This window comes from Penicillium rubens (assembly GCF_028828025.1).
Source record: "Penicillium rubens strain IBT 27055 chromosome Unknown utg000003l_segment0_segment0, whole genome shotgun sequence".
NCBI classification, from domain to species: Eukaryota; Fungi; Ascomycota; class Eurotiomycetes; order Eurotiales; family Aspergillaceae; genus Penicillium; species Penicillium rubens.
The window spans coordinates 799,003-826,022 of NW_026890601.1; the positions used below are offsets into that span (position 1 = coordinate 799,003).

The 27,020-nt window shown below is 50.7% G+C and overlaps 14 protein-coding genes across 14 annotated transcripts; 7 read left to right on the plus strand and 7 right to left on the minus strand.

The window, feature by feature from the left end:
* Positions 1-353: 353 nt before the first annotated feature.
* N7525_006494 (co-chaperone GroES family protein) lies at positions 354-997 on the minus strand (the record flags this gene model as incomplete). The annotated part of the gene is made up of 4 exons (XM_002568997.1): positions 354-378; positions 434-492; positions 571-795; positions 995-997. 4 exons carry the CDS (start codon positions 995-997, stop codon positions 354-356), a joined length of 312 nt encoding a protein of 103 aa, XP_002569043.1.
* A 458-nt stretch (positions 998-1,455) lies between these two features.
* fip1 (cleavage polyadenylation factor subunit FIP1) lies at positions 1,456-2,553 on the minus strand (the record flags this gene model as incomplete). Its single annotated transcript, XM_002568996.1, has 3 exons — positions 1,456-2,245; positions 2,294-2,346; positions 2,401-2,553. The coding sequence occupies 3 exons, from the start codon at positions 2,551-2,553 to the stop codon at positions 1,456-1,458; spliced, it is 996 nt and encodes a 331-aa protein (XP_002569042.1).
* Positions 2,554-2,946: 393 nt separating this feature from the next.
* Positions 2,947-4,167, plus strand: N7525_006496 (FAM50/XAP5 family protein; the record flags this gene model as incomplete). The annotated part of the gene is made up of 3 exons (XM_002568995.1): positions 2,947-3,185; positions 3,244-3,790; positions 3,844-4,167. The coding sequence occupies 3 exons, from the start codon at positions 2,947-2,949 to the stop codon at positions 4,165-4,167; spliced, it is 1,110 nt and encodes a 369-aa protein (XP_002569041.1).
* A 224-nt stretch (positions 4,168-4,391) lies between these two features.
* Positions 4,392-5,535, plus strand: N7525_006497 (uncharacterized protein; the record flags this gene model as incomplete). Its single annotated transcript, XM_061213756.1, has 4 exons — positions 4,392-4,723; positions 4,774-4,895; positions 4,952-5,362; positions 5,417-5,535. The coding sequence occupies 4 exons, from the start codon at positions 4,392-4,394 to the stop codon at positions 5,533-5,535; spliced, it is 984 nt and encodes a 327-aa protein (XP_061068187.1).
* Positions 5,536-6,661: 1,126 nt separating this feature from the next.
* On the plus strand, positions 6,662-7,796 carry N7525_006498 (uncharacterized protein; the record flags this gene model as incomplete). Its single annotated transcript, XM_002568993.1, has 3 exons — positions 6,662-7,183; positions 7,251-7,637; positions 7,692-7,796. 3 exons carry the CDS (start codon positions 6,662-6,664, stop codon positions 7,794-7,796), a joined length of 1,014 nt encoding a protein of 337 aa, XP_002569039.1.
* A 350-nt stretch (positions 7,797-8,146) lies between these two features.
* On the minus strand, positions 8,147-9,432 carry N7525_006499 (wax synthase family protein; the record flags this gene model as incomplete). Its single annotated transcript, XM_002568992.1, has 2 exons — positions 8,147-8,654; positions 8,708-9,432. The coding sequence occupies 2 exons, from the start codon at positions 9,430-9,432 to the stop codon at positions 8,147-8,149; spliced, it is 1,233 nt and encodes a 410-aa protein (XP_002569038.1).
* Positions 9,433-11,724: 2,292 nt separating this feature from the next.
* Positions 11,725-13,246, minus strand: aclA (putative ATP citrate lyase subunit (Acl); the record flags this gene model as incomplete). The annotated part of the gene is made up of 2 exons (XM_002568990.1): positions 11,725-12,741; positions 12,806-13,246. 2 exons carry the CDS (start codon positions 13,244-13,246, stop codon positions 11,725-11,727), a joined length of 1,458 nt encoding a protein of 485 aa, XP_002569036.1.
* An 869-nt stretch (positions 13,247-14,115) lies between these two features.
* On the plus strand, positions 14,116-16,390 carry N7525_006501 (uncharacterized protein; the record flags this gene model as incomplete). Its single annotated transcript, XM_002568989.2, has 4 exons — positions 14,116-14,168; positions 14,303-14,446; positions 14,505-14,811; positions 14,867-16,390. The coding sequence occupies exons 2-4, from the start codon at positions 14,310-14,312 to the stop codon at positions 16,388-16,390; spliced, it is 1,968 nt and encodes a 655-aa protein (XP_002569035.1). The 5' UTR covers positions 14,116-14,168; positions 14,303-14,309.
* Positions 16,391-16,993: 603 nt separating this feature from the next.
* On the plus strand, positions 16,994-17,662 carry N7525_006502 (Rpp14/Pop5 family protein; the record flags this gene model as incomplete). The annotated part of the gene is made up of 1 exon (XM_061213757.1): positions 16,994-17,662. One exon carries the CDS (start codon positions 16,994-16,996, stop codon positions 17,660-17,662), a length of 669 nt encoding a protein of 222 aa, XP_061068188.1.
* A 177-nt stretch (positions 17,663-17,839) lies between these two features.
* Positions 17,840-19,037, minus strand: N7525_006503 (GTPase GPN2; the record flags this gene model as incomplete). The annotated part of the gene is made up of 3 exons (XM_002568987.1): positions 17,840-18,523; positions 18,592-18,692; positions 18,749-19,037. The coding sequence occupies 3 exons, from the start codon at positions 19,035-19,037 to the stop codon at positions 17,840-17,842; spliced, it is 1,074 nt and encodes a 357-aa protein (XP_002569033.1).
* Positions 19,038-19,225: 188 nt separating this feature from the next.
* N7525_006504 (WD40 repeat domain-containing protein) lies at positions 19,226-20,443 on the plus strand (the record flags this gene model as incomplete). Its single annotated transcript, XM_002568986.1, has 3 exons — positions 19,226-19,235; positions 19,297-19,552; positions 19,627-20,443. The coding sequence occupies 3 exons, from the start codon at positions 19,226-19,228 to the stop codon at positions 20,441-20,443; spliced, it is 1,083 nt and encodes a 360-aa protein (XP_002569032.1).
* Positions 20,444-20,682: 239 nt separating this feature from the next.
* Positions 20,683-21,758, minus strand: N7525_006505 (ribose-5-phosphate isomerase RKI1; the record flags this gene model as incomplete). Its single annotated transcript, XM_002568985.2, has 2 exons — positions 20,683-21,122; positions 21,275-21,758. 2 exons carry the CDS (start codon positions 21,756-21,758, stop codon positions 20,683-20,685), a joined length of 924 nt encoding a protein of 307 aa, XP_002569031.2.
* A 1,185-nt stretch (positions 21,759-22,943) lies between these two features.
* On the plus strand, positions 22,944-24,680 carry N7525_006506 (NEDD8-activating enzyme E1 regulatory subunit; the record flags this gene model as incomplete). Its single annotated transcript, XM_002568984.1, has 2 exons — positions 22,944-23,318; positions 23,373-24,680. The coding sequence occupies 2 exons, from the start codon at positions 22,944-22,946 to the stop codon at positions 24,678-24,680; spliced, it is 1,683 nt and encodes a 560-aa protein (XP_002569030.1).
* Positions 24,681-25,244: 564 nt separating this feature from the next.
* On the minus strand, positions 25,245-26,757 carry N7525_006507 (tRNA-splicing endonuclease subunit SEN54 family protein; the record flags this gene model as incomplete). Its single annotated transcript, XM_002568983.2, has 3 exons — positions 25,245-25,699; positions 25,764-26,545; positions 26,645-26,757. 3 exons carry the CDS (start codon positions 26,755-26,757, stop codon positions 25,245-25,247), a joined length of 1,350 nt encoding a protein of 449 aa, XP_002569029.2.
* Positions 26,758-27,020: the final 263 nt, after the last annotated feature.

Below are 27,020 nucleotides of genomic sequence, written 5' to 3' on the forward strand. Positions count from 1 at the left end.
GTGGACAAAGACATGCAAGACCCAAGGCCAATCCAGCGCTTCAAAAACTCATGCAAAATAGAAAGACAGGCCAAAATAGGAGCCACAACCGACATGATACCCAACCAAATGTCAAATATCACACAGTGAGAGCCTCCCTATTCGCTATTATTTTTTTTGGTTTTTTCTTGGTCGGTGTACTTGAGATCGTTGAGAAAGGTCGAGGACGTGACGTCGCATATGATACACATCAGAGGTCGTCCAATATCCCCATCGCGATTTTACAGCGAAGCGAGAGTCGGAGTCGACATGACAGAGGGAGGTTAGATGGCGGCGAAACAAAATCGTATAAGAATATTGTCTTAACGACTAATTTACTCCTTGATCTTGGCCAGGATACTAGTGGGGTGGTTAGTTGTTGTTCCCGAGAACCGAAGGGAGAAAAGAAACATACTCGTGATCCCGGAAGAGGGTGTACTCCTCGTCGCCGACCTTGATGGCGTTACCGCCGAACTGAGCGGAGCCACGTTAGCACATATTGTTCCGTGCATTCGCATCCACGCGGAAATGGGAGGGAATTGAACCACATACCTGAGGAATGAGGACCTTGTCACCAGCGTTGACACCCATGGGGAGACGCTTGCCGTCACGGTCAAGGAGACCGGGGCCAACGGCGAGGACCTGGGCCTCGTTCTGCTCCTTGACGGCAGCCTCGGGGAGGAAGATACCGGAGGCAGTCTTGGCCTCGGGCTTGATGCGCTGGACCAGGACGCGGTCCAGGAGGGGGGCGAGGGACTTGATGTTGCGGAGGACAGACTAGAAATGGAGTTGAGTTAATGATTGTTTCTCAATGAGTGCAACCGAATTGAATTGGAATTGCGCGGCGCGGGTTTTCGGGTATTCGGGCTCGGTCTGGAGGAAGAAAAAGTTGGGCGTGGAGGTGCTAGTAGCGCGCTCTGGAGTTGAGGAAATAGGGATATTCGGGTTGTGGGATCAATCGGGATATACCACGTACCATTGTGAAGGTGAAGGGGATTCCTGTGAGGATCGTGAGTTGAGGATGGGGATGGAAAGGGAAGAAGATGGAACTGGTCCGGGGGAAGAAGATCTGGACTGGAGAAATTTCCAGAATGCCAAGACCGAACCATGAGCTTCTTTCCGAATAGCCCTGCTTCCCCTGTGACTTTCGTTCTCTCTAGGGGATAATGTAACTGGATATTTATGATATTTTAGGTTTAGATTTTCAATTTTGGTTATCTATTGATATGTCTGGTATAGCTATCCGTCTAGGTATGTATGTTGGATGTTGTACACTTCGTCCACGACCTACAGCTCTACATCTGCCGGAAGAAGCTTGAAATTGTAAATTGTTGAGTGTCATTGCTATTCCCTTTGTATGCATGAAACGCCGTGAGATCCCATTATTCCGAGGGCGAACCCAAAGCTACATCACAGTGATACGAATCCCATATCAAACTACCATCTTCGGCCACGTCCTCGGCCCCCGTAACCTCCTCGTTGATCGTATCCGCCGTAGCCCATTTGACCCTGACCCCCTGGGGCAAATCCTTGACCTTGGGGTTGGCCCCCGAAGCCAGGTTGACCCGGCTGGCCGCCACCGGGCATCATCGACTGAGCGTGTTGCATGAAAGCCATGGGATCCATATTAGACGGGTCCAAGCCCTGGGACATCATGCTGGCCAGCATGCCCTGCATCATATCTGGGTTCATATCTGGCATACCGGGCATACCGGCCATAGGCGGCGCAGCGCTGGCTGGAGCAGCGGGGCCCGGTGCTCCAGGCATTGGGGGCATTCCCATGCCCATGAAGGCCTGCATATCGTCCATCTGTTTCTTTTGACTGCTGACTTCTTGTCTTACGCCTTGTTGCTTGAGACAGTATCCTGCCCATGTGAACTCATCGAATCCGTAGTTAAAGTAGTCGGAGAGATCTGACCCGGGTCGGCGCCAGGGCTTGTCGTCGGATGGGAAGTCAGCATCCATGTCTGTGGACATGATCGGCTTCCCGGTCATAGGGTGGATGGGGTTTGCATTGACGTCGATGGTGGAGCTGTGAATGGCTGGATAGGCGGATCCTGGCTTTTCTGAGGAGGGTCTTGCGGCCGCGGCTGGGTGTCCGGGAACCGGAGTCGCTGTTTCGTATTGAGGAGTCGCGGATGGCGTCACGGACGCTGCTAAACCTGACGAGTCTGCGGAAGGCGGCCGTTGTGATTCTTGTCGTAAGCTTGCATGGCGCGGGTGAGAGCTAGAAAGATCAGCAAGAGTGCAGGGAGTGCGATGGCAGCTAACTCACGGTTCGGGAGCTGGTGCGCCTTCGGGAGCTTCTGTGATAATATTGAAGTCATCCTGCAGATAGAATTAGCAAGTAATTTGGCAGGCAGGCGTCAGCAAGGTGCGTACATCATCTTCTTCTTCCTCTTCTACCTCCTCGTCTTCTTCCATGTAATTGCTCTCCTGCGGTTGACCTGGAGCTGCATTTTGTGTGTGGTTCAGCGATTGTGTTGTCGGCACCGCGTCGACGGGATCATAGAAGTCGTCTTCTTCTTCGTCCATGGTTTCTGAATTTCAATTCGACGGGTAAATGCTGCAGAAAGTTGTATCAAAGAGGACCGAGATCGAAGGTTGCGCGCATGGGAACTGAGTTTGTCTTGTTTGCAGCGTGCCGTGAGACCGTTTCAGTTACAACGAAAGAGACTATGTACACACCATGACACATTCAAGCATTGGAATAATTTGGATTCTAATGTGAGATGGAGTTCTCTCAACTTTCAGATGAAAGATTTCACTCACTTCTATCAAGAAAGGCTGAATGCTTTTTATTACCTGATTTTGTAAAATAACCTGAAACACTATAAATTCAAGGTCACGTGCTACCAGACGTCACCGAGCAAACCGATTCCCCCATCTCAGTAGTCAAGTGTAAGCTCAATATCTCACAATTCCAAAATGGCAGAAGGAGAGGAGAGTAACACATCTACGCCTCGGTCCTTCGCCGGCCAAAGCGTCTCCGCGGAGGAGATGCTCAAGGAACAAACTGTCGGTCTCGTTCATCTCTCCGACTTTCGCAAGCGGCGCGCGGATGTTCTCGAGGCAAAAGAGCGCGAGGCGCATGACAAGTCTCTGGGGATACTGGCATCTGGTAATTCAAGAAGTGCAACTCCCTCTACAGGCGATGTGACTGACGGGTAAGCCAAGAGTCTCGATTTTTATTTCCGTTCATTTGAGCTGATCGCAGCGCAACAGGTCAACGCCTCCCCGGAGTGACGGTCCCCCGAAAAAGAAGAAAAAGAAGCCCCTTGCGAAAAGCAAGCTATCTTTTGGCGATGACCAGGACGAGGCGGAAGAATCAGCAGCAACTCCGCGCGACTCAAGTGTATCACGGTCAGGTTCGAAAACACCCGCTGAGGATGGTGCTACGCCACGGATGAAAGCAAACCCGAATGCACCCCCTCCACCTAAAGCTTTGACAAAGGCATCCTTGGAAGCTGAAGCGCTGGCTCGCGACACTCTCCGGAAGGAGTTCTTGATCATGCAGGAGGCTGTGAAGAATACCGATATTCTCATTCCATTTGTTTTCTATGATGGCACGAGTATACCAGCTGGAGCTGTCAAAGTGAAGAAGGGTGACCATGTTTGGTTGTTCTTAGATCGGTGCCGGAAGGTTGGTGCTGAGATGGGCGTACGTGGTGCCAGCGGTGCATCCAAAGCGAAGAAAGATAATCGCCGAGAGTGGGCACGTGTTAGTGTCGACGATTTGATGCTTGTCAAGGGCGATATTATTGTTCCACATGTAAGTTCACCCGCATCTTCATTGGTTAAGTCTTCCATCTAACATTCATGTAGCATTACGAGTTTTACTACTTCATCGCCAATCGAGTGCCCAGTTTCTCTCGGGCTGGCGGTTTGCTGTTTGATTATTCCAGCAAACCCCCGGTTGCCGATTCCAACAAAGCCACTGATGATCCGCTGTCCCGACCTAGTGACGATCAGCTAGAGGGTGCGGACAAGGATTCCTCAGAGACCAAGGTCGTAGATCGACGGTGGTATGAGAAAAACAAGCATATCTACCCAGCCAGTCTGTGGCATGAGTATGAGCCTGGGAAAGAGTTTGAAGAGAAGATGACTTCAACACGGCGCGATGCTCAGGGAAATACGTTCTTTTTCTAGACTGTGGAAATCTTATGAAAATAATCAATGTAATAGACAAATACCAAATGTGCAAATGCTCTCTGTCCAGGTTGTTGTTTTTATTACAAGATTTCCTTCATAGGTTGACTAAAGCAATAGCATCTCAAGGCTAGCTAACTCGTGACCTTCACCTCTTGCTCTCTCCAACCGCATCCCATCGCCAGCCACACCATGGATTTTTCTTTAAGATGCAATTCCCTCAAATGTCGGGCAGAATTGAAAGAGAAAGCAGTGGTGACAACCTGCTCGTAGGTATCTTCCTCTTTGATCAGCTTAGGCCAAAGGCTGATGATTTCAGGCACATATTCTGTCATGGATGCGCAGAGAGCCTCGGGCTCTCCCGTCCAACCACCAGCAATCGACTCTGTCCTGCGTGTCAGACGGCCCTTCTCAATCCAGATGACGCTGTTTCGACAATCTTGAATCCGACGGAGGACTACAAGACGAGCGTGTTGAGTGGGTTAGATCCGAACACAATCATGGAATGTGCTGGTCGCGCACTTGCATTTTGGGCGTATCAAAGCACACAAGAGATGTCTGTCTCACTTCCTCAGTATCACCTAGCTCCAGGACTGACCAGAGCAGATTCTACCAGGAGTACCGAGCGAAGACGCTTACGGAGAAGTACGCCAATCTGAACACGCAGATGGATAAGATCATCCACAATGCCAACACGGAGATCCTGTCACTGCAGAACAAGCTGTCCGGTCGGTTTAATTGAGCCTACTATTACTTGGACATCCGACTAACATCTGGACTGCAGACATGCAATCATCTCAAGAAGACCTCCAAAAGAAAAACCAAGAACTGAATGATATGTACCGTGACAAGAACAACAAACTCGCTCAAATGACCAACCTCTACAACCTCCTCAAAGCTCGTGCCATGAAGTCCCGAATGCAGACCGCAGCCTCGGACACAGTCTCCCAAGCACTATCATCGCTCAATGCTCCTCCTCCAGTCTCTATGCCTCTATCTAATACCTCATCATTGCCTCCCGCCCCAGTTACACGGCACCCCAAGACTCCCACATTTCCCGTCAACCCAGATGGCGTCGAGCAGCTTCATCGGTACCAACGGAGCGGCACTGGTAGTTCCAAAAGGGCAAGGACGAAGACACCCCGGGAAGCCCCAATGCCGCCCCCTGATCGGCCGAACTGGGATGGGCGAAATAGTATGTATTGAAACACAGTCTTTAAGGCATGTTGGCTAACGTGCTTCTGACTAGGCAAAGGTCCAGATCCCGCCCCTCAACATCGTACTCGACTTCCGCGCATTTCTCAGACACCGACTGTCTCATCTGAGCTTCCTTCTGGTGATGCTATTACGCAGCGATTTGGGCGTTGATTGTTCGTTGGCTGGTTGAGATATTTGATATGAATATGGAGCGGTTATGTCCACCGATCTTTCGACCAGGACGTTGGTATGGTTCGATTCACGATGACCGTGGATTCCCTTATTTTTGCTTGCATAGTACTTGCATGACAATAAAAACATTTATTTGACCAAGTCTTACTATACGGAATGAGGATATGAGAGGAGTGATTTATTTTTGTTAGTAGTTTATATACAAACTGCAGGTACCTGTATTGGGACCCCTGTACATCTTCGAGCTGCTAACATAGGCTCGAATACGCTATATTCTAGCAGATTTTTATGAAGAGACATGTCAAATATCAATTTCGATCAATAGAACCTGATGTTATCAAGCTCAGGTAAGTATTTTGCTCTTTTCCCATTTCGAATGATGAGAAGGTTACTATAGAGAATTTATCCATTACTGGAAGATGTCTTGAGAGTGCGTCTCCGGAGCAGACACCATCCATCATGATCGAAAACCACACACACATAAGTTATTCTACCTTTCCCTCTCCATCCTACCTTCCTACCTTCTCTTTTCCCGAACCTCGTTGCCTTATTATGCCTTTCCTTCCCTTATTTGGTCTGATGATAGGCGATACTACTCGTTTATGGAAATATTTCACGTCTAAATAACCTAAGTTTTGCCAACCCGGCAGTTTCTCGAACGACAGGTCCCTTTCCCATCAATTGCATCAAATCGGAGCAAATTAGGCTTTACGGAGAGGTCTGAAAGGAGGGGAATCGGCAAAGTAGAACAACAACAATGACGATTAGGGCCCCATGTTGCATCGATTGCGTTCAGTTCTACTGTGATCCCCAGCAGTTCGTGTTGATCGTGCGACTGTAAGTGGCCATTGGAGATAGAGACTATTCAAGGTAGTCTGAGAAGCGGGGTATTATTTCAAATCTGCCTATTGTTGTGCCTAATCAAGTCAATACGGAGAGATCTCCGTATCTCAAGTAGGAATATGGTGGGCATATACCCGTAACAGCCTGAAGTGCCGGCATGTTCAGCTGGGGTTAGTTTGGTCTTATGTCCGTGTCCACGGCATTTAAAGGGCAATGCTTCTTCTGAGGCCCACTTCATCTAACCAAGCAAGATAGCAACACCATGTCCACACCACAAGATCAGTTCGCACTCACTGAGGAACAAAAGGAACACTGGCTCAAACATGGTTTCATAAAAGTCCCTCAGTGCTTCACCCGCGAAGCAGCGGCGGCTTTTACCTCTTCCGTCTGGACTCGTCTTGGGGTCTCACCTACCGACAAATCAACCTGGACGAAGGAGAAGGTTAATATGCCAGGCCATACTAAAGTCAACGTCGAGGAATTTGCTCCCAAAGCCTGGCATGCGATCTGCGACTTGGTCGGTGGAGCGGATCGGGTAGCCGACTGGTGTAAAGACTGGAAGGATGGATGGATTGTGAATATGGGGAAACCAGAATATACTCCGCAGGATACGTTGGACTTCCGATCATTAGGAGACTGGCACAACGACGGCGACTGGTTCATCCATTTTTTGGACAGTCCCGAGCAAGCGCTTTTGGTTATTCCACTATTCAGCGATATCAAGCCTAAAGGGGGTGGAACCGTGATCTGCACGGATGGGATTGGCTTGGTGGCTAAACATCTGGTAGGCCTTCGACTCGCTGCGTTATATTACTCTTTTACTCTCCAACTAACCTCAGCGAAAACTCCAGTGCGATCACCCCGAAGGGACATGGCCTTCACTCATCTCCCGCGACGCTGTGAATGTCCAAACCGAGGAAAATAGCTACTGGAAGCATTGGGCTACATCACCAGACCTCTCAAGCGATGATTCATTTCACGAGGCTACTGGCGAGATAGGAGATGTTTTTCTTCTCCATCCATTTATGCTACACTCCGCTTCACGGAACTTACGACGCGACGTACGCATCATTCTCAACCCACCTGTTGCCCTCAAGGAGCCTTTCAATTTCAACCGTGCAGATGGCCAGTACAGTCTTCTCGAGCAGAAGACCCTAATGGATCTGGGTAGGCCAACTGGCATCCCTGAGTGGAAGGTGACAGGGTCACGAGAGCTGGTTACTCCAAAGCGTATAGAGGTTGGTTTAACAATATTTACTGTTTACAGGATTGGTGATAACCCTTTCTTATAGATACAAGCAAACATGGCCCGAGAGGAGTTGGAACGGCTGGAACAAGCAGGTGAGCCAATCACCAAGCTGGACGGGGTCGAACGAGTAGGGTACTATCCATCATAATTTGGTGATAAAAGCTATGTGGCGGGGGGAGGTATATATAAGTATCTATACAGACTTGCATAGGCAAGATGACAGAGTAGGTAGATGGCGAAGTCACTAAATTGACGCTTTATATTACGACTGAATAACGTCTCTTTGTAAACAACCTTGGAAAGATTTAAGGTCCGGGTAGACCTCGCCAAAGCCCAACCCATCGATACAGTGATAGGACCTCTATTACATTTCTTTAGTCCGCCAGCCTCGAAGGGAGTAGACGTTTAGCCCGCGTAGAACGCTATTAATGTATACAAGGAGATATAGGCCAACGACAGGAAGTTCGATAAATCTGACATTTCTAGCATCCTCTCTTTTCAAATCTCTCCCTCGAATGCAAGCATCAACACAAGACCGCCGCCAATGACTATACTATTCAACACAGGAAGGCTAATGAGCCCAGCAACGCTGAAAGGAACCAATACCATTTGTTCTTCCGGCTTCAGCATCGCCAACCTAAAATACCAAGGGGACGTGACCCCTAGCCATGTGGCGACCCAGCAAAATCCAATGGCCCTTTGCCACCACGCTGGCAAGCTGGCATTGTTCTCGGAGCCCGGCACTCGTTTCCACAGAGCCTGAACACCGTCTTCAATCATATAGCCGACAACGAAAGATAGGAAAAAAGCCATAGTCCCGAACTCCCATGGTGAAACGTTTCGCAGACTATCAAGTACGACGTGAATCACGCCGGAGAAAAAGAAAACGATAAACACGTTCGTGTACCGTTCCACGAACGACGATCTAGGCAGACCGAGGATATCCCGCGCTATAAAGTTACTAGTCGACGTAAGTGGCAGTCGTAACAATTGATGCCAGAATTTCCTACAGTAGCCATGAATATTAGATCCAACCAAACAAAGGTAGGATCAGCTCACCCCCAGTAATTCCGCAGTGTATATATATCTGCCATTCTCCCAATAATCGGCGGGCTATTCGCCGGCGAATCGCCCAGACTCACAAAGACGATCGAAGCAACGCGGTAATAGAAGCTGAGCAGGATCCGAGTCACAACGAGCCATGCAATGAGGCTCTGAATAGCATGTTCTACCAATGCTCGTCCTGGGATATTTTCGTCCTGCTCATTCATGGCTTGTCTCGAGGCCAATACACTAAATATATCTAGGGCTAGGAACTGCCAGGCAGCAATGGCAGTTTCTCTAACCAAGAATCGACCTCGAGGGATCACTTTCGGATCCCTCTTAGTGTAGTATCCTGGGAATGGCGGGACGTTCTTCACTTGTCGGGGTGTGTTGATAGCCCGCGCACATGTGACTAGCCGAACAGCCTCGACTAGGCGAGAGAAGAAGCCCATGGTGTGTCCATTGGCATCGACGAAGTCGTGCCCGGCTTGTGGGTTGATCAGCAGGAGATCCAGAGCTGTTAGGACAAAGGTTGCAGAGCTTCCGAGGAAATTGGTCGATGTGTACCCCGGATTCTGAACAGGGTACATCATCATATGGTACACAATCCATATCATACATGGTATAGACAGATATCGTATAACAGATCGTTTAGGTGTTGTGATCAGGAGCATAGAGGGGATGAGGCACTGGAGGATGGAGAAAGCGAGTAATCGCCCGTTCGATTGATACTGACTCATGGCTGTCGGGGATAAAACAAAGTGAAGTTTTCAGTTTCAGTTTCATTTTCAATGGGATAATTACCGAGCGTGATCGGGCTGATGTGTATGATATTAATTGATTGGTGAATCGGAGCGTTTGCACAGAGCACAGGTCCACGGTGGACCCTAATCCATCCATCCCTTTCCAGGTTATGTAATCTTGAAATATCATACCAATATCTACATAGGTACGTATGGAGAACATTTTATTCACTGGTACTAGCTAGTGCCATTTGCTTTTCTGGCTGAGGAATTGGTGACTACAGCTCTCTGAAACCTCCAGGGTTGACGAGATATCAAGTCATATCTGCAGACTAACCACATTTGGAAGCTGACTTTGGTGGCTGATGGGGCTAACCCGGATCGATCTATGCATATACGCCCCGGATTAGACATCCCAGTCACCTGTGAGCTGAACCAGTTTCCTTCAATAGTTGCTGAATCGATAAGCATGAAGTGTTGGGGAGTTCTAAAGTGACTTGGAAGGTTATACCTGGGAAACTGTCATGCTTTGATCACCAATTCAACCAATTTGGTTTGTTGAGACGGATAGTCCGAGTGGGCAGGGATGCCATCTGATCTGCTATCCAGTATAATCACGCAACAAGTATAACTGGGGTATATTGTCCAAAATTCCTATATCCTAATTTTACGAATCCTACAGATAATCTTTTCATCAACGTTACTATCAGTCGCTGTGAACAATTGGCATTTCGGAACTAGGTTTTGTCACTTTTGTCACAAGCGACAATGCAACACTCGTTCTGGCCTTAGCATGTATTATACCGAATATCCTTGATCCCTATAAATTCAGATTTTATTAATCCCTTCAGCTTTTTGAAGGGACTGCTGACAACAAATTGGTTAGGAGGAATATCACTTGAAGGGATAAAGGCGTCGTTAAAGGAGGATGGCAGGTTATATGATTCGAGGGTCAAGAGGGGTCCGATTACCGAGAAATTAATAGCATCCTGCGGTTATTATAGTGAATAGTATAACTCGTAGCATGGTAGATGGAACTGAGCAAAATACATACTTGACCGTAACTGAAAGTGACCTTGTCTATATATCTATGATCTTCTAAATGTGTAGCAACTATATAACCAATACTGGTCAACCCCTTTTGAACCCATTGAGCGATTATTCGTTTTATTTAGAAATACCACATGTAAACCCGAAATAATAACTGTCAATTCTACTTGGGACCTGGCTTCTCTTGCGATGTGGCTCAGGCGGCACATATGGCCTGTTATACGTACTTTGCCCGTCAATATAGAACGCTCCAAGTAGAGCATTTCCATGAATGAGAACCCTTGCACCATCAGTATATCACAGAGCCAACAACGTGATTATTTCACATGTAGTTTTACATCAATACTATCATCCCCCTATGACAGTAGCTTACAATCGCCTTATATTACACGCTCGTTATCCCAAGTAGGCCTTCCACCGACGTCAACCAATTCTCCAAACAAGAAGGAGCAACCTACATTGAAGAATTCACACGGTATACCCCAGTAGTATCACCCTGCAACCCTAACCCAAGCACCGTAGGCACTAATCCTCTTTCATATAAGAACAAGTTAGCCCCCGCTCGTCCGATGCTTATCTTGCCCTAATCTCGGGGCAGCGGAAGTCGCGTCCACACCTCGGTATGATTCCCCAGCTCCAGCACGGTCCCTACTTTATCCTAGGATCTGATCTCGGGACCTGATGTTCCTGTCAATCCGGGGTACAGGGGAGCTTGTGTGGAGTCTGATGCGGGAGCTTGTTTTGTCTCCTTCCTGGATTTGAGCTTATTCAAAATTACACGTATATCTATGTATTAATTACAGTGGTATTTTTTGGCAGTAATTTTTACTTCCTTTTCTCAGACGTTCGCTTCACTCGACATTCCAAGGTTGTATCTGGACAGTTAGTACTTGAATTTATTTTTACACATAGAACAATTCTGGGACAATAGATATCTCATATCATTGATATTATCCGACGGTACATCACACGATCTAAACCCGCCGGGAGTGAACATAGGAAAATGAAATCTAACGGAGAATCATGTACGTCGACACCAGAAGGACCGGGCCTTTTCGCCCAGGCGGGAAGTAACGCCATACCCTCAGCAAAATAGGACAGACGCCGGGGTGACATCTACATCCGCAGACCTCCCCCGGAATCCCGCAAAAAAACAAGTCATATCATGCCATGCATTATACCACAAACCGATGCAACGGACACACGCTGCAAAGAACAAACAAATAAGGATTAAACTGTTTATGCACCGAATTCCTTGATGTCGGTCTTCTTGCCCTGGAGGGCAAGAGGGACGATGCCGCTGACGTGCATCTCGGGTCCGTAGACGTGCATGTCTAGGCCAAGCTCGAGACCGACGGACTTGATGTTCTTGAGACCCTCCTGGTAGTTGGGACCGGCACGGCGAACCCAGATCTGGACCTTGTGCTCGTTGAGGAGATTGGCGACCTCGCGGATAGCGCGGATGACACCCTTGAAGGTGCTGGCCACGTTGGTGAAGTTGGCAATACCACCACCGATGAAGAGGACCTTGCCGTCGGGGTGCATGGGGGCACGCAGCATCAGGTCCAGCACGGTGCGGGCGTAGTTGAAAGTCTGGGTCTCGGTCGGGGCACCGGAGTACTCGCCGTAGTTGGCAAGCTCGCTGACGAAGCCAGCGGAGGCAATGGCGTCGGCGTAAACGACGGAAGCACCACCACCGGCGACGAGGGTCCACACACGGCCGCTGGAGTTGAGAACGGTCAACTTGAGCGAGGCACCGGTCTTGGCATCCATGTCGGAGATGAACTTCTCCTCCTTGCTCAGCTCACGACCGAAGGGGGCGGGGAACTCCATCGGCGGGCCAGCGTCGATGCTGACCTTGCCATCAGCGGATGCGAGGGCAGGGGAGCCCAGGGCAGCAGGGCTGCGAGCAACAGCCCACTTGGTACCACACTCGAACTCAGCGGTCTGGTCGAGCTTGGCGGCCAAATCCAAGAAGTGAACCTCGGCGGAGGTAGCGTCGGCGTTAGGGATGACAACCAGAGGGTTGATCTCAAGGTAAGTGAACTGGCAGTCAACGTAGACGGCGTAGAGGCGAGAGATGAAGTCAACCAGGACATTGTGAACACCCTTGGGGACCTTGCTCAGCAAGGTTGCGGCGATCTCCTCGTTGGAGGGGTACTGCTTGAGGTTGACGGGGATCAAGAGCTTCTCGGCCTTAGCATCGACATCACCGACATCAACACCACCTTCGTGGGTGAAGAGGATCCAGTCACCCTGGAATTGGACCATTAGCTTCCATTTCCGTTCAATTGCGTTCGAGACTGCGGGGAAATCTTACCTCGCGGACGGAGTTAATGTTGATGTAGTATTCAGTCTCCTGGGGGTGAGGCACGAAGGGCTCAACCAGGAATTGGCGGAGGACACCAGTGACAGTCTCAACCTGGACATCCTTAGTGGCACGAGCCTCAATCCATTCCCGAGCTTCAGCCCAGGTCTTGTTCAAGGCGAGCAGACCGCTCTTACCCCGACGCTTGATCAATTGATCGGGTTTGGCGACAAACTTAGCGCCGGGGGTCAGAAGCCAAGGGTAGGAGACCTCAGCCTGGTCGAGAACATCCTTGACGGCCTTGTCCTCGGGGAAGTGAAGGGAGGCGAGGCGGGCAGGAGGGTTGTGTGTTGCGGAGGCAGGGAGAGGAGTGGGCTTAATCACCGGGGCGCGAGTGAGGTGGTAGTTGAGGATGGCCTTGCCGTCGGCCTCGAGGATAGATTTGGCGGACATGATGTGTGATGGAGATTAAGGGAGAGAGATGTGAGAGAGAAAGAAGGAAAAGGGATATTTTGAACTGAAGGTAAGAAAGGGAGATTAGGAAAAAGGTGGGAATCTGGAGTGTACTGTAGTTTACGGCGTACACAAAAAAAAAGTTGTTCTGGAGATTACAGCGTACAACTCGGCAGGTCCCACCTGTTGAGGGACAGACCAGAACGGAAGATCCCAAAGGTGGGGGGGGGGGAATGATGTGCTCTTCGTTGGGAAATTCTCCACAAAATTTGCACTCGAAGTGTTCCGTAAAATAGGACTCCGTAACGCCGTACGGAGTACTTACGGAGTTCGTAGTTACTCCCTATTTACTGGGTACTTCCGATCGCACCACTTTTTCTACCTATTTTGAGGTACTCCGTCCATTGTAGGGAGTACTTGTTGGCCCCATCCGGCAGATGTCTGGATTCTGTTGAGTCGATAGACCGATATTACATGATCCCGACTTGGGTCTATACCGATATCGTTTTTGACGATATTTCGACTTGGTACATACATAGTTCAGGTCAAATATTAGAAGGAACGAAGATCATATGCACTTCAAATATCGATATTTGTATAGCATTCATTGCAGGACTATAGACCTCACATCAACATCCCCCTATACTCTTCTGTATTAGATATATGTATTTTTAGTATCCTTACGATGATGTGGGTACGGTATCGTCAGTACCCGGTACTTTGGGGACTGCCAAGTGTTGAGCTGTTCTGCGGATCCAGCGGTCTGGGACGAGCTGTACGGTGTATCTGCGAGTACTCCGAGTATCTCACCCCGCGGATTTTTCTCAACAGCTTCTGCCTTCTCCTTTCCTGTATTATCCCTTCTCTCTCCTTTTCTCTGTTTTCTCTAATTTCGCATCGAGCGGCTTGTTTAACGCATAAAGTGAGTTACTTCTTTTTTTTCACTCTCTTATCCATTGCTCTTCCGCATACCCCTCCAAGCGGCCTTCTTTACAATTGCCTGCACTGTTGCACAATTGCCTCGAAATTGAACCCGTCATACTAATTGGGACCCAGATTCATCATGCCCTCCTCTACTCTCCCCGCCGGCAATGGCGTGCAGTCTGCCAACGACAACATCACCCGCTTCGCCCCTCCTAGCCGTGTCCTCACCCCCTCCCAACACAGCCTTTTCCACAACAAGACACGATGCTTCGTGTAGTAAGTCATGGGATTCTACACCTGCAGCATCGACATGAGAGACTAACGAGAGGTCAAGTGGTATGCAACCCCGAGCCGTGCAGGGCATGCTCGACTTCGATTTCATCTGCAAGCGCTCCACTCCTTCCGTAGCGGGTATCATCTACACCTTCGGTGGTCAGTTCGTCAGCAAGATGTACTGGGGTACCAGCGAAACCCTCCTTCCCGTCTACCAGGATGTTGAGAAGGCCATGGCCAAGCACCCCGACGTTGACACCGTTGTCAACTTCGCCTCTTCCCGCTCCGTCTACAGCTCCACTATGGAGCTGATGGAGAACCCCCAGATCCGCTCCATCGCCATTATTGCCGAGGGTGTGCCCGAGCGTGTAAGTTTCTGCCTCTCCGTGTTATCTCGGGATGAATTGCTAACGAGTACCAAAGCGTGCTCGTGAGATTATGGTTACCGCCAAGGAGAAGGGTATCACCATTATTGGCCCCGCCACTGTTGGTGGTATCAAGCCCGGTGCCTACAAGATCGGTAACACTGGTGGTATGATGGACAACATTGTCGCCTCCAAGCTCTACCGCAAGGGTTCCGTCGGCTACGTCTCCAAGTCCGGTGGTATGTCCAACGAATTGAACAACATTATCTCCCAGAACACCGACGGTGTCTTTGAGGGTGTTGCCATTGGTGGTGATCGTTACCCCGGTACCACCTTCATCGATCACTTGCTCCGCTACCAGGCCGAGCCCGAGTGCAAGATCCTTGTGCTGCTCGGTGAGGTCGGTGGTGTTGAGGAGTACCGTGTGATTGAGGCCATCAAGAACGGCACCATCACCAAGCCCGTCGTCGCCTGGGCTATCGGAACCTGCGCCAGCATGTTCAAGACCGAGGTCCAGTTCGGTCACGCCGGTGCCTCCGCCAACTCCGATCTCGAGACTGCCGTCACCAAGAACAAGGCCATGCGCGAAGCTGGCATCCACGTCCCCGAGACCTTCGAGGATCTCCCCCAGATGCTCAAGCAGGTTTACGAGGCTGAGCTCCAGAAGGGCAGCATCACCCCCGCCCCCGAGCCCGTTGTGCCCAAGATCCCCATCGACTACTCCTGGGCCCAGGAGCTCGGTCTCGTCCGTAAGCCCGCCGCCTTCATCTCCACCATCTCCGACGACCGTGGCCAGGAGCTGCTCTACGCCGGTATGCCCATCTCCGATGTCTTCAAAGAGGATATTGGCATTGGTGGTGTCATGTCCCTCCTGTGGTTCCGTCGCCGCCTGCCCCCCTACGCCAGCAAGTTCCTCGAGATGGTTCTCATGCTGACTGCCGACCACGGTCCTGCCGTCTCCGGTGCCATGAACACCATCATCACCACCCGTGCTGGCAAGGATCTTATCAGCGCTCTCGTGTCCGGTCTGCTGACCATCGGTTCCCGTTTCGGTGGTGCCCTGGACGGTGCCGCTGAGGAGTTTACCAAGGCCTTCGACAAGGGTCTGAGCCCCCGTGACTTCGTCGACACTATGCGTAAGGAGAACAAGCTTATCCCCGGTATTGGCCACAAGGTCAAGTCCCGCAACAACCCTGATCTCCGTGTCGAGCTCGTCAAGGAGTTCGTCAAGAAGCACTTCCCCAGCACCAAGCTGCTCGACTACGCTATTGCCGTTGAGACCGTCACCACCTCGAAGAAGGACAACTTGATCCTCAACGTCGACGGCTGTGTCGCTGTCTGCTTCGTTGACCTTCTCCGCAACTGCGGTGCCTTCTCCCCTGAGGAGTGCGAGGACTACATGCGCATGGGTGTTCTCAACGGTCTGTTCGTGCTCGGCCGCTCCATCGGTCTCATTGCCCACTACCTCGACCAGAAGCGCCTGCGCACCGGTCTCTACCGCCACCCCTGGGACGACATCACCTACCTCCTCCCCACCCTGCAGAAGGGTGGTGCCGAGGGCCGTGTCGAGGTCAACCTGTGATTTTGTTTATGACGTTTTGCAGCGCCGTCCGCTGGCATATAGTCCGTCCGTTCAGGGCGGTGGAGTTCGGATGGATCATCCCTTGGTTTTTCTTTTTTTATGTTTTCTGAGCAGTTATGTGTATCGATGTACCTGCGTTCATGTGGCATGACCAAGTTGACGGGTTGACACTCAAGAAGGGCGCAACCCGGCTACAGATCTGATTTAATTCGTTTTGCAGTAGATGACTAGACCTATTTGGGAAATAATGAACGTGCCATTGCCGCATGATATATTTTGGTTTTCAGCATAGTGCCTAGTATTCGCTGTAGTTGAGGTATCTTAGCTGATAGATGCAACCTTCAAGGTGTTGGAAAGGTTAGCATGCGCCCGATTAGGAAATATCCTTATCTCTTATCAGTCGCAATCTTTTCTAGCCTCAACCTCAGCTTCATAGACATACATACATACCTAGGTACCCACCACACTACGTCAACACTCATCTCATACCATCCGAACGAGCCATACGGTACCCTATCTGTACTGCTTCCAGGACATTGCCTGCTCTCAATCAATCCCAATTCCCAACCCACACCAACACCAACCCAACACAATTACACCACCATGGTCCGCCTCAAAAACCGCTACCTCCTCGTGGACATCCTCTACCCGGACCCAAAAACCTGGCCCACAACCCCAACAACAAAACCACGCAACCCCCAACTAGCAATCCACTCTCCAACATCTGACACCCTAACCCAAGGCTTCCTAGCCAAGATGATCCGCGACTCCGTCGCAGAGCTATACGGTGACTACGGAATCGGCAAGCTAGGCGGCGTCACCGCAGGCGGAATAACAAGTAATTTTCCATTTCCCACATGCAACCCCTTCCATCCCTCCATCCATCCGTCCATGTCGACCGAACCACCCACTAATCACACCACACTAGTAAAATACCTCTCACCAGCAACATCCACCGCCATAGTGCGGTGTCCACGCGCTGCCTTCCGACTTGTCTGGTCAGCGCTTACGTACATGTCCGGCGTGCCGGAGCCAGCGAGTGGGCAGAAACGCGCGGGGACGGGTCGCGAGCGCGGATGTGTTTTCCGCGTGCTGAGGGTTTCTGGGACGATGCGGAAGGCGGAGGAGGAGGCTATAAGGAGGGCTAGGAGGGAGATTGTTAGGGTTAAGGATGCGGAGGAGAAGGGTGTTCTTGGCGGGTTGGTTGGTGGGGGGTCTCCTATTGTTGACTGTGTTATGGATGAGAGTGAGGATGAGGGGATGGATGGTTGAGATTGGATGTGGATGAAGATGAAGCGTGTTACTGTACGTTTATTTACTTTTAATGAGATACCCCAGTTTTGGTGCGTTGTGTTATGCATGCTATTTTCGGCTATTGTACATTATCGTATTATATTTGACGTTTGATGTTTGATGTTTAGGATCTGGGAAGTCGTTGGAACAGGGTGATTACTTGCGGTGCACCCGCACACCACTGTCTGGCATATTCTGCTTCCACTTCTCCAGTTCCTCGTCGTAGTCATGTTCGTCATCCTCGTCGGGTCCGCCATCCGCCGCACCTGTCGCCTCGACCTGGCTCGCCATGTTCCGCACACGAACTTCCTCCTCCAATTCCTTCTCCTCCTGCTCATCGTATTCATCCTTGGCATCCAACCAACGCTCCTGCACGTCACGCACGTCTGTCACACCCATGCCCTCCCGAACAGCGACTTGCCAGACGGTGTCGTTGGCGCCTTCGGCGGGACCGAAGGCATACCCGGACGCACGGTCGATGGCGCGCAAGAGACTCATCATACTCTTTTTGTCCTCGACGGCCAGCGTCTCAAAGGCGACAAGTCCGAATTCCTCGACCAGGTCGATGATGGTCTGGTTCAGCTTGCCGAATTTCTCGTGCGAGAGTCGCGAGGACTCGCTTTCCAGTTCTGGGAGTAAGTAGGAGAGATCTTGTACTTCGGTATAATAGTCTAGGTTGAAAGGAAGCGGGGCGTAGTTGGCCAGGTTATCGATTTTAGTGAGGACGTTTAGATGCGGGAGGTCGAGTTGCAGCATGGCGCGGAGAGAGAGGAGGAGGGCGGAGATGTACATTGAGGGAAGGGTGAGGGTATAAGAGTCCACGAGGTGGACAACGATCAACTGTTTTATAGGGAGTCTGGTTAGCTGGGTCTTCTCTGTGTTGTGCTTGGGGTTCTGCTGCCACTAACTCGGATGCCCAACTTCTGGATCTTGTAGAAGATGTTGCGTAATGAGGCGTGGTGCGTAAATAGCTCCACTTGACCGGGACAGTCGAAAAGAATATAATCTTCTGAAAATTCATAAGGTCAGTTAGAAATGTATATGGCCAGGATATGTCAGACATACCACCGAGCTCCTTCAGTCCGTTTTCCAGCCAGTCAAAGTTGTTTTCAAGCTCCTCAAGAGCATATAAGACACCACCATTTGGACCCAGCTTATCCTCTTCCATTATATCCTCTAGAGTGACTAGATCACGTACGTCCAGCGCGCATGGATACGAGGTCTTGTCGTTGGCGGGGTCAAGGTTGACGATAGAGCACTTCCGGCCGATTGCGCCCAGGAACTGATGCATGCCATTGCAGTACGTGGACTTTCCAGCGCCTGGTGGGCCAATCACCAGCTGGGCAAAAGGCATCTTGTCAGTATCACGGAGATGCGAGCAGTTGTGTTTGGTGAAAACAAATGATGTCAAGCCAGTCTCTTTTTTTCCTTATCGACACAGCGCGGGGAATCAGAGGGCGGTGAAGACGGCAGAAAAGGAGACGGCCAAAGGCCCCGAGGAGCTTGGGCGTTGATCTTCAACAACTCAGCAGCTCGCCCAAGATGACTTCTCGTGAGTAGTTCTCACCATTACTTTTTCTTGAATTTGAACTGTGTCTAACTTCTCATTGCAGATCAATTCACTGTGGTATCCCCACCTACAGATGCTATCTCGGCCTTAAAGTTCTCCCCAGACCCCAGCTCGGCGCGAATCGTGGTTTCGTCATGGGATAAGAACGTATACCTGTATGACTTGCGAGACGAGAATGGGAAGGTTGGTGAGGGGAAGCTATTGCAGAAGTTCGAGCACCGCGCTCCTGTACTGGACGTCTGCTTCGGCGAGAACGAGAACGAGATCTACACAGCTGGATTGGATTGGGACGTGAGGAAGTGAGTTATTATCATTGAGTTCCGCTACTATCACCAGCAAAATTGTTTTTCATGGGTTATACTAACTTGGTCAGGGTCGACCTGAACACCGCCGAACAGACCGTGCTTAGCAGCCACGAAGCCGGCGTGCGCCATGTCGTGTACAGCCGCGAGCACAACCTCGTCATCTCCGCCTCGTGGGACTCAACACTACACATTCACCAACCCGATGCCGGCGCAAACCCCGACTCCCAGCCGATTATCGTCCCCCTCCCGTCGAAGCCATTCTCAATTTCCGCAACCGCCACGAAGCTGATTGTCGCGATGGCATCGCGCGCATTGCATATCTACGACCTCAAAGCTTTGGCCCTTCTCACCGCGCAAGCAGAGACCGCAGCCCCCAACGGTACCCGAGTCGAAATTGAGCCCTGGCAGCGTCGCGAGAGCAGCTTGAAGTTCATGACCCGCGCCGTTGCCTGCATGCCTGATGATGCTGGGTACGCCTCATCTAGCATTGAGGGACGTGTTGCGGTTGAATGGTTCGACCCGTCGCCTGAATCCCAGGCCCGCAAATATGCTTTCAAGTGTCACCGCCAAACTGCCGAGGACGGCGTGGACGTCGTCTACCCTGTCAACGCATTGGCTTTCCACCCTGTCTTTGGTACCTTCGCATCCGGCGGCGGTGATGGTGTTGTTGCGCTCTGGGATGGACTCTCTAAGCGCCGTATCCGTCAATATCAGAAATACCAGCACAGCGTCTCAGCTGTTGCGTTCAGTGCGAGCGGCCAGCATCTGGCTATTGCAGTCAGCCCTGGATTCGAAGACGGCCATGATGAAGTCCCGGAAGGCACGGTGAAGATCTACGTGCGGGAGTTGGGCGAGACGGAGGCTAAGGGGAAGGGCGCAAAATAAGGCCGGGAAAGGCGTCCTTTTCTTGATTCCATACTGAAATGAAGCGTCTCTCGAATGTTGATACCACAGACCAAATCTAATATAAAAAAGTCCAAAACACAATCCCAAACAGCCACAAGTCCAATTCCATTCATAGCATCTTTTCCAAGGCTTAACAGAAAGCAAAATCTTGGTATCATCTACATTATTTACGTAGTCTCATGTTCATTCGCCAAAAGTCCAACTATATACATAGACATCTACTCGGCCTTGCGAACAGCGACCGTCCCATCAGACATACCGAAGTAGGCCGCAACAGGGCGCTGACCACCAAGTCCACCGGCAGCAGCAGCCTGCGGGCCGGTTTGGCCGTGGAAAATACCGACCTCGAGCACACCGATAATCTCCTTGATCTTGCGAGCCAACACCTCAACCGCCCACACACCATCCTTGCCGTTACCATCCTGGCCAGCCTCGATGTCGGCCTTGATCAGCATCGGCTTGAAAGGAGCATCGACGATGAAGAAGTCCTGGTCGGTCTTGAGGGGACCTTCCTTGACGCTCGCGGATGGCCGGACGGCGGGATTGATACTACCGAGTTCCTTGAGTTTTTGGATAACGCGGTAGGCGGCGATCGGGGCGACCTCGATAGGGATTGATTTCCAGCTTGTGAGGAGACGGGGTTGGAGTTTGCGGTGGTCTATATTGCGGGAGTTAGTGGTTACCGTGATAGCAAAGAGGAAAGAAAACGAAGGGAAAAAAGAGTTAGCTCTATTTCCGAGCCTCGCTCAATTTAAACCTCCAATGCAAAATGAAATAAGATCTTGTTAGATCAAATCAGCCTCAACTCACCAGCAACACAGATAAATTCCTTAGCCTGCAGAGCGACGATCTTCTCCTGGAACAAGCATGCACCACCGCCCTTGATGCAGTTCAGGTCCTCGTCGACCTCGTCCGCACCATCGAATGCCACATCGAGGACAGTGCCGAGCGGAAGGGCATCATACTCCACAGCCATTAATCCGGCATTGACAATCAGCTGCTTGGACTGGTAACCGGTCGGAATGTACTTTGTGTTGGAGGTGTCCACGCCGAGGTTCGTGATGGCCTCGACGACGTACACAATCGTCGAACCACTGCCGATACCGACCCAGCGGGCATCCTTAGGGTAGTGTTTTTCGACGGCGACCTTTGCGGCGGTGCGCTTGGCTTCTTCGACGGCGGACATGGTGGATTGGCGTCTTTGGGGACTTTGGAGGGTGCGAAAAAGTGTGGGGATGGTGGGGGTGAGTCTACGGCAGATGAAAAGAGGGGAGATGAGGGCTGATTGGATCATGGAATCCGTTTTTATGAACGGTCTTTGGAGCGGATTTGGTGGATTTTTCGAGCCAAAGGAAAATAGAGAGGTATTGGCCAAGATAGAATCCTCTTCACCCTTGGTTAGAAGTCTCCTGGCCACTATAAAGTCACGTTACAGTGGGGTTTAGCACTTGCAAATAATTTCTTTTGCTATAAAACCCTGACTCAGGCATTCTACACCATTTATCAAGGTTATGCATGACATGTTCAAGCATTATCAGTCTTGTGTTGTATAAATAAGAGGGAAATGAGCCACGTTAGGCCAAATATCCCATAGTATATACTCCTTATGCAATCAAGGACAAGAACCTTGGAAGGGAACAACGTATTTTGTTTTTAAAGTAACGCCCCCCTTGAATACCATAGCGATGGAAAAATAAGAAGAAATCATACAAATGAAGAGTCCTTTAGCCGCATGGAGGCTGGCTATACCTCGCCCCATTTCACATTGTAGTGCGAATGTAGCAAAGGAGACGACAATACCCAACTTCCTTTGCAAATGATTTGGACTTGTAAAATAGGTCAATTATTGTTGCGGACTACCCCTAGTAAGGTAAAATGGGGGCAATGAGTGGTATAGATAGTCTCTTATGGAGTTGTAGGTACTAAGCTTCGACGACTCCGTGAGGATGTCCTGCATATTCAATCTTCAATCTCTCAGCTCCCATATCATTCCTAATAGCTAAACCGGGTGGATTAGGCTAATCCTCATATAACTGTCAATTTTACGGATTGATGTGAACTAGGGAATAGTTGTCTGCGCGGACTATACAACTAGTCAAGTCACTAGTATGTTAGCCAGGATTGTCTCACTGTTGTTGCCACTTAAATTTCAAAAAGGAACTAAGGCAGTACTGAAGAGGGAATATCTCTGTATCCACATAGCTAATTAGCGACTTGGAATTACATGTGAAATATCAAAAACTATAAAGATCCAGCAAGGCTCTTCGTGTTGGCCTGGATTCTCAGGCACAACATGCGCTTACTAAAAGCAGTCGCGCATCAACAAGTTGACATCCACTGCTCCATCATTTGGGAACTTGCGTGATTGAAGAGCAAAAACTGTAAGCAACAAAAGTGGGATCACAGACAGATAAACAGGCCATGGTTTGAGCCTCAAACCAAAGCTCTACCACCTCCCCCGCACTACTCGATATCCACCATGACGGATGCCTTCCCCGCCGCCCTGACAGGGCCAACCTCCAAGGAGCGCAAATATGATCGCCAACTCCGCCTATGGGCAGCAACAGGCCAGCAAGCACTTGAGGACTCTCATGTTCTGCTGGTGAATTCTGATGGCCCTCTCGGCCAATACAACACTGGTGTTACCGGCGTTGCGGGTGTTGAAACACTCAAGAACCTTGTACTGCCTGGAATTGGTGGATTTACCATCGTCGACCCAGCCATAGTCACCGAGTCTGATCTAGGCGTGAACTTCTTTCTGGAAGGAGAGTCTCTTGGCAAGTCTCGTGCTGAGGAAACCTGCCGACTGCTGAAAGAACTGAATCCAGATGTAGAGGGATATTACTATGTCAAGGTATGATTTCTCATGTCTCAAAAGTAGATGATCGTTGACTGACTTCTGAGACAGCGTGTCGAGGAGCTTCTCACAGACCCTGACTTCTTGCCCCAGCACAAGCTGGTGATTATTTCTGGCCCAATGAGACGCTCGACACTGGTACCCCTGACCCAGGAAGCAAAGCAACTGGGTATCCCCGTGCTGTACCTGCACTCAGTTGGATTCTTCTCCACCTTCTCCGTGCAATTGCCGGCTGAATTCCCTATTGTTGAGACACACCCGGACCCAGAATCAACCCAGGACCTGCGTCTGCTAAATCCCTGGCCCGAGCTTGTCGCCGCTGCAGCCGGTCTAAACAACCTAGACACCCTGGATGACCACCAGCACGGCCATGTACCTTACCTCCTTCTCCTGCTTCACTTCTTGGAGCAATGGAAACACTCCCACGAAGGCAACGCACCGAGTAACTACAAGGAAAAAACTGAGTTCAGAGAGTTTGTGCGGTCCCAGGCGCGCACTTCTAACCCAGAGGGCGGCGAAGAGAACTTCGATGAGGCCGCTGCCGCTGTACTGAAGACAATTACCCCATTCAGCCTACGCAGCTCAATCCGCGAGATCTTCGAGATGGATCAGTGTCGACAACTATCAGCATCATCCCAAGATTTCTGGGTCATTGCCTCAGCCATCAAAACCTTCCACGCATCTCATGGCGTTCTCCCCCTCCCAGGCTCCCTACCAGACATGAAAGCCCAGTCCGCAGACTACGTGTCCCTACAGAACATCTACAAAACCAAAGCGCGCCAAGACGTGGAAGAAGTGACAGCAACAGTCCGCCATCTCGAATCCCAGCTCCAACGCCAAACCCCTGCAATCCCAGACCGAGACATCGAAGTATTCTGCAAGAACGCCGCACACATCAAAGTCGTGCTGGGCCGCGACATCCCGCAGATAAGCATCGACAGCGACGCGTCAACGCTGAAAACCATCCGGAACGAACTAGGCGTCCCGGACTCCCTGATCCCGATCTTCATCGCGATGCAGATCCTCGACTCGGTTGTGGACGAGATCCAATCTAGCAGCCGTGAAGAGGAGCGCTCTGTTGATGACGACGCGCTGTGGAATAGCCACACGGAACGTATCCTGGCTTTGTTGACTGGGGCGGATGGATCGGCTGTTTGTCAGGAGGCGCGCGCGCAGATCGCCCGTGCGAGTAAGGAACTGCGTCGGGCTGAGGGTGGCGAGTTGCATAATATCTCTTCGTTGACGGGGGGTTTGGTTGCGCAGGAGGCGTTGAAAGTGCTTACTAGGCAGTATGGTCCGCTTGATAATACTTGCGTCTTTGATGGGGCTAGGAGTAAGAGCGAGATGTACAGGCTGTGAGTGGGAGATGGGATTTTCTAACGTGATGGATGATTGCATTGCTGTATGCGAGATTCTTGGTACTCGCTGAATCCGTGGAAATGCTACTCAGAGGAATGTTATGATTTATGATCCAGTGATATTGCGGTTTGCGTATCTCAATGATAGTATCCGATATGTAAATGCCTTGGTAGTTTATATGGCCTAGAAGACATGATAAACTCATGAGCTTGGGTCATTCTTTCCGTGGAATGCCTAGACATTTTCATGTCGTGTTATAGGAAATGTAGATCTTCGCTCCGATATGTGTAGCCAGACCGGACCCAGACCGAGATGGATGTGTCTGTCGAAGCGCGGTCACCAGTGTAGGATATCCTCGCAAGAACAACGATAATTGCTCCAATAATCGCGGAGAGCATTTCAGCTCTCTGGATCCACCACCGAGCGTAGATGATATGAGATGGATATGTGGGTGAGGTCCATCTGCGCACCATTCCGATGCACAATCGACATTTCCGTTGCCTGCACGTGCTCTCCAGGGACGGCGCAGTAACCAGCTAGGGATGATTTGATAACCCGAGTCTCTCAACGCTTCCTCGGCTTCTGATTTGTACGGCTCCGCTTAGGGCCCTGTGGTCCGCCCTTGTTCTCATAAAGCTTCTCCTTCCCGAACGCCGAATCAGCAATTCGTAAGTAACTGACAACGCCCTGATCAACGACAGCCATGACAACGCTGCGGTATCCGTGTCGTAGTCTCATGTACATCATACGCTCCATTTTCTCCCCACGTGGGGGATCAAGTGGTGTGCTTTCCAGCAAAGCACCGAGTTGTGTCATAGTGGGCATGGTGGTTTGGTCGCGTGTGCTGACGACTGCGATGCGGAAGTCCGGAGCTGGAGGGGCGGACTTTTTGAAAGGGGTTGATGGCTTGTAGATGTGGAACACGACGCGGAAAGGTGGTGAGGTATCAAAGGGGTGTCTTTCGGGCGCGGTGACTGGGTCGTACCAGGGGATAATGGCGAGCTTGCGGTATACATCCACTAAGAAGTATGTCAATAAGGAGAGCTAAGATAATTACTGCGGAAGGGTTGATGTGTGACTCACTGTAATGACGGTGAATTCCGGTGCCGATGATAGGGCCAGTTGCTGTAGAGGCTGTCGAGAGAGGGTCATGGATCCAGTTGAAAAGTGACCCGAGTATACCAGCAAGGCCGGGGCCATGAAGTTTGGCGGGTGCTGCTTGGCTAGCATCTGGGATATCCGTATCCTGCGGCTCAATGTCGTCGCACCATCCAGGAGCTCGCACGAGCGCATAGCCCAGGCGCTTGAGACCAGTATAAACAGAGTACCGCTCAAGCGTCAGACCACCGCGGCCCATGAAGCACGCATATGCAGCCTGTAAGCTCATGGGAACAGAAAGGTCTTCTTCTCCTGGGCCCGCAGATGGGCTAGGCCATCTGATATCCAGACTTCCTCGTTCAATAAGATATAAGGCTTCCTCTGGCAACAGCCAGACACGGCTCGATGAGTCTGCCTGGCCCATCGTCTTGAAGAACTGGCCCTTCGGGCTGGGCACGTAGACGCATGCATCGGGGGATATCCTGGCGGAACTGGGCAAAGGCCTCGCAGGTTTGGGGGTAGACTCCGAGCTCTTTCCGTCTTCTCCAGCTTTCGGTTTCGCGCGATCGGGTTGAGCTGGAGGAACGTAGCCGTCGGGTGCGTAGAAAGCTATGACGCGAGTTTTGGCACCATGGAGACGGGGGTACGAGAGCGCATTGTGCATGGCCCCTCGCGAAGCGGCGAGTACATCGGCTTGAAGTTCTGTCGGATTGGGTTCGAAGTCCTTCTCGCCGCGGCGCGGGATACCGGGGGATGAATCGGCAAAGCTGTAAAGAGACTGTAGGTAAGCAATGCGTAATTGGAGAAGCGATGGAGTACACTGGAGATTGGGTGCACCGTGTCAGAGGAATAGGCCGTGACCATACAAATTCAAGTGGTTCAAGAAGCGGAAGTCCTGCGTCTCATCGGACAAGTCGACCTCGGGCTGTGTAGAGGCATTTGCAGGGGCATGAATGACATCCTCGTCTGCGTCTGCCATGTTGAATTGTTAAAGAATAAATCAGAGGGAACTTTGGAGTCAAGAGGGGATTAGACAATGTGTTATCGATAAGCGGGTTTTTTCCCGGCAGAATACCTGTCGGGGGGATTTCCCATCAACCTCATCAGTTTACAGAGTACAGTTTTATTGAATCCACGGATATTCCCGAAAAGAATTTATCCCCTCGCTCAGCACGAGCCCTTAATTCAACTGTTCGAAGAAGGAAGAAGCCGAAGTGTCCTTGTGCTTCATTTGTGCTCTAG